General features: G+C 32.1%; 1 protein-coding gene across 4 annotated transcripts in view; it reads left to right on the top strand.

Annotated features, from left to right (window-relative positions):
- Positions 1–500: 500 nt before the first annotated feature.
- The window catches only part of LOC108749139 (collagen alpha-2(IV) chain-like), a 14809-nt gene continuing 14573 nt past the window's right edge, over positions 501–736 (top strand). For all 4 annotated transcript variants that reach the window (XM_018487670.1, XM_018487667.1, XM_018487669.1 and 1 more), the window contains exon 1: positions 501–624. In XM_018487670.1, the coding sequence (XP_018343172.1) occupies positions 589–624 (36 nt within the window). In that variant the 5' untranslated portion in view covers positions 501–588. The remainder of the gene's footprint in view (positions 625–736) is intronic.

The raw sequence follows: 736 nt of genomic DNA on the forward strand, positions 1-736 counted from the left end.
AACATTTCACTACAAATGGTATCGAATATTGATACTAACTTAATCCTTTATGTGACAGAAATAAAGTCACGATTAAAAAATTGTTCTGAGTAAAGACCAAATTAACAATAATCAAGGATAATTAAATATAGGAATAACAATAAAGTGATAAAATAACAAAAGACTTTAATAAACAAGACTTTATAACTAATGTTTTCTAAAGTAAATGATTCAAAATGCTTGCAAAAATCATCGAAATAAAAATATAATGATAAAATTGACAATTAAGTAACATGTCAAATTAATTATCAATGATTTGACAAAATTACATTTTGCATAAAAAAGAGGGAAGAGAAAGAGGAGAGATGAAAGAAAGTACAGAAGTGAATCTCGAGAAATTGAAATGAGAAGAATAGGGAAAAGAGAAGATAAGGCGAAGATGAGACCAGTTGGGGGATCGGCGATCCCCACCCTGTATAAAAGTCTTTTTCTGCCAGCGACGTGTTCAGTTCGAACGACGCGCTGCGTGCGATTATCTCTGGGGATCATCCTCGTCATTATAGAGAGGCTGCGCGAACAATGCCCTGCTGAAAAAGGATTCTGGTCAAGATGCTGCGGCGTGCAACTGCAGCCCTCTTCCTCTTGGTACGTCGTCTTTAGTACATCTTTATATACAATTTTAGAAATTAGAAACTTATTTAATTATATATATTTACTTACTTATAAAATTGATAAAAAAAATTCTGAATAAATAAAA

Source organism: Trachymyrmex septentrionalis, unplaced genomic scaffold (assembly GCF_001594115.1).
Source record: "Trachymyrmex septentrionalis isolate Tsep2-gDNA-1 unplaced genomic scaffold, Tsep1.0 scaffold269, whole genome shotgun sequence".
Taxonomy (NCBI): Eukaryota; Metazoa; Arthropoda; class Insecta; order Hymenoptera; family Formicidae; genus Trachymyrmex; species Trachymyrmex septentrionalis.